At 41.8% G+C, this 3,365-nt stretch overlaps 1 protein-coding gene across 1 annotated transcript; it reads right to left on the reverse strand.

Moving 5' to 3' along the window:
* Nucleotides 1-641: 641 nt before the first annotated feature.
* LOC149083311 (uncharacterized) lies at nucleotides 642-1,469 on the reverse strand. The gene has a single exon (XM_089236819.1). The coding sequence runs from the start codon at nucleotides 1,467-1,469 to the stop codon at nucleotides 642-644; it is 828 nt and encodes a 275-aa protein (XP_089092945.1).
* Nucleotides 1,470-3,365: the final 1,896 nt, after the last annotated feature.

Here is a 3,365-nt window from a genome sequence, read left to right on the forward strand (position 1 = left end):
ACTGGCCCATGAGCTCTGGGAGGGTCTGCATATGCCTTGTTGCAGCATATAGTCGAATTCCTTTTTGGCAATTTGTAACTTGTCTGGAGCCAATTGACATGTTTTGGCAACAACGGGTGGGTCTTTTGTGACAATGTGATGCTCAACACAATGAGGTACAGTTCTCAGAACGGATGATTCATGAGTCAAACAGGAAAATTCAGCTAGCAGAATTCTTATACGGTCGTTCCTGATGTCGTGAGAAACAGTCGTCAATGCACAAGAAGGACCAGCAACAATCCTGCCGGATGAGCTAAGTGAAGTGACAGGATCGACGAGGCGTCGGCGTTTGATGTCTACGAGTAAGCCGAATTCATTGAGGAAGTCCGCGCCGAGTATTGGCTTGGACACGTCTGCCACGATGAAAGTCCAGAGAAACCTTCGTCTTAAACCAAGATCGAGGTATAGACGTTCGGTGCCGAAAGTTTGAACTTTGGTACAGTTTGCAGCATACAAGGAAAAATTTTTGACTGGAAAGGGTCGCCGATTTGCATTTACCGGTATCACGGAAACGTCCGCTCCTGTGTCGACCAAGAAATGTCTATTACAAGAGCGATCAAATAGAAAAAGACGACTGGAGACTTGGCTGGCATCACACGTCATCAATGATGCCCCGGGTCGTTTCCCTGATTAGATGAGCTAGCTGACATATGCACAGGGCTTTGTACATCTCCGTAGCGCCTATGGTACCAGCAAATGTCCTTTCCGCAATGGGTCACATCTCTGCTACTGCTCCGTTGAAATCGCGATCGACTGGTCGAGCGTTGTCGACTTTTAGCTCGTTTTAGTTCCTGCACCTCATTAGTTAATTTTTCAATTTGAGACGAAAGAGAGGCGAGACATATTTCATGTGATGACTGAGACGCGTCAGTTTCCGGTTTCGCGATAACCATAATATTCGGATTCGTGTAATCACAAGTTTCAAGAACTTTATCGGCCATGTCGGCTAATTTTGACAACGATTCCGAGCTCACCGACAAGATTGCTTGCGCATGCTGTGGCAAGAGCTTCAGCCATAGAGATTTGAGAATGTCGTCGCTTACCTTGTTAGCCGCGAGGTTTCTCATCTCCCTGAGCAACTGTGATGGTCGACGATCGCCCAAATCTACACCGGAGAGTAATTTTTTGATTTGGGTGCTCTCTGATTCGGACATTCTTGATGTGAGAGCCTCTTTCAGCGTAGCATATGGACGATCATTAAGCGGAGACATGACGATGTCACTGACCACGTTGAGGAGTCGTTGGTCCATGGCGCCAACCACGATGTTGTACTTAGTTTCTTCACTGGTCACTCTTGTCGTTTTGAACTGAGCTTCCAAGTGCACGAACCACAACGCTGGCGTCTCACACCAGAAAGGGGGTGGCTTGATTGCCACGCTGTCTGTTTGCAGCCCTTGCGTGGTGGATCCATCAGTAGAATCTGTTGCCATATCGGGCGGGTTCGGGAAAACAGGGGTCACCAATATATAGCTATGTGAGCTGGTTTTGAGACATAACTATATTATTCGAAGCAGTAGATTAAACAATAAAACAATTATTTATTTACAAATATAAACGAAGGTAAAATAATACGCGATTCGGACGAGAGCAGGGACATGTACAAAGATGCGACCGGTGAATATAAACAACAAAAGCTCTCTGGCCAGACCAAAGCCGCTTGTAAGTAAGCCGCTGCACTCTTAATGCAGCTTTGGGCCAGACGGCCTTGACATTGACATTTTTGTGGTGTTGCCACAAAGACGAAAATAATTTTTTTGCAAGTGATGGGAAGACACTACAAAGGTATAGATAGAGTGAATAAATTTCTTCAAAGAGATGACGTTACAATTGATCAATCGGTCCGAAGCATTCATGGCATGTTGGATCTTCTGACGTCGATAAGGGGCAACGCTCCAGCTGAAGTGGTTACTAAAGCTAAAAAAAATTACTGATTTCAATGATTTACCCATTGACTTAAAGAAAAAGAAGAAAATGTTTGACGAGGACTGGATGGATGAATCCTGCAAATTTTCAGAGGAAATGCGCTTTAAAATTGTCTTATTAGAAATTATTGACAAAATAATCATCGAAATGAAAACTCGATTCCAAGCAATGGAAAAAATAAATGAGAAGTTCAGCTTTCTGAAATGAAGAAAAAATTCATAATATAGAATTAAAAGAGTTAATGGAAGAGGCTAAAAATTTCTCCAGAACATACACTGATGACACTGATGAGAAAGAATTTCTTCTAGAAATTGAGAGCTTTAACTATCACGCCTTAGCCATTGATGCTTTCAAAACTGCACCAGGATAGATCCTTCTAAGTTTAATGCACCGAAGCAGACTTCCAAACATTACTACCGCACTGAAAATATGTCTCATGCTTCCAGTAACGGTTGCTTCAGGAGGAAGAAGTTTTAATAAATTGAAGATTATTAAAACTATTTGAGAAGCAATGTGGGCCAAGAAAGATTTCCTAATTTAAGTATCATTTGAATTGAACATAAAAGAGCATCAACCATTTGTTTCGATGAAATAATTACAATATTTGCTGCAAAGAGAGCTCGCAAGATAGAATTAAATCATAGAAATCTTTATAATTGTATAACAATGTTGTATAGTGAATAACTGACATGAACACTTTTTTCACATTTCTGTTGTTTTTTCCCAGTAGAAAATCTTAACTTGAGTCTCAATGCATATGCCCACCTGGACATTACTGGGGGTCTTCAGATGCATAAACTAGCTGTGATGAAAAGATCTGGTGATATCAATTTCGAGAGTTAATTGCGAACTGGTCGACAAATACTTCCAGACCGGTAGGAGGGCCGCATAATATCACTGTGCTGTTATGCATAACACTGATGAGATAATGGCTTTGGACATCTGAAAAAGAATTGGATAAAAGAAAAAGAAAATGTTCTATACAGTAGTTGCACGCGATTCCTTCATATGACCCTTATAAAACTGTTTCCGCACATGCTCAGTTTTTTCTGCATAGAAGAAATTGTTTGTATTGTATATGGTTCCATGCAGTGCTGTCTTAAAAGCATCAGGGGGACCCCTAGAAAAATTACGGTCTGGGCCCAACCCCTGCCTAGTTGGAAGTACCTATCTACCAATTTGCATACTTTTCCCCCAAAATCATAGTGTATCAGATTTTATTATCATGAAAGTTCCCCTATGCACCCGAGAACCCCTCGGTCATGCCCGGGTGAGCCTATGCGGCTCTGGTACCATGCTGTTTTGTCATTCCGCACAGAGTAATAGGTACTCTGTTAAAAAATAATAATTAATGGGAGCAAACAAAGAATTTCTTGCACGAACAATCCTGGTGCAGAAAGAGT

The sequence above is a fragment of the Pholcus phalangioides genome, unplaced genomic scaffold (assembly GCF_987345545.1).
Source record: "Pholcus phalangioides strain wild (caught in Gottingen) unplaced genomic scaffold, Ppha-v1.0 ptg000009l_1, whole genome shotgun sequence".
Taxonomy (NCBI): domain Eukaryota; kingdom Metazoa; phylum Arthropoda; class Arachnida; order Araneae; family Pholcidae; genus Pholcus; species Pholcus phalangioides.

Coding starts and splice junctions, on each gene's coding strand:
- LOC149083311 (XM_089236819.1), bottom strand. CDS start 1,469: ATGGCAACAGATTCTACTGATGGATCCACCACGCAAGGGCTGCAAACA.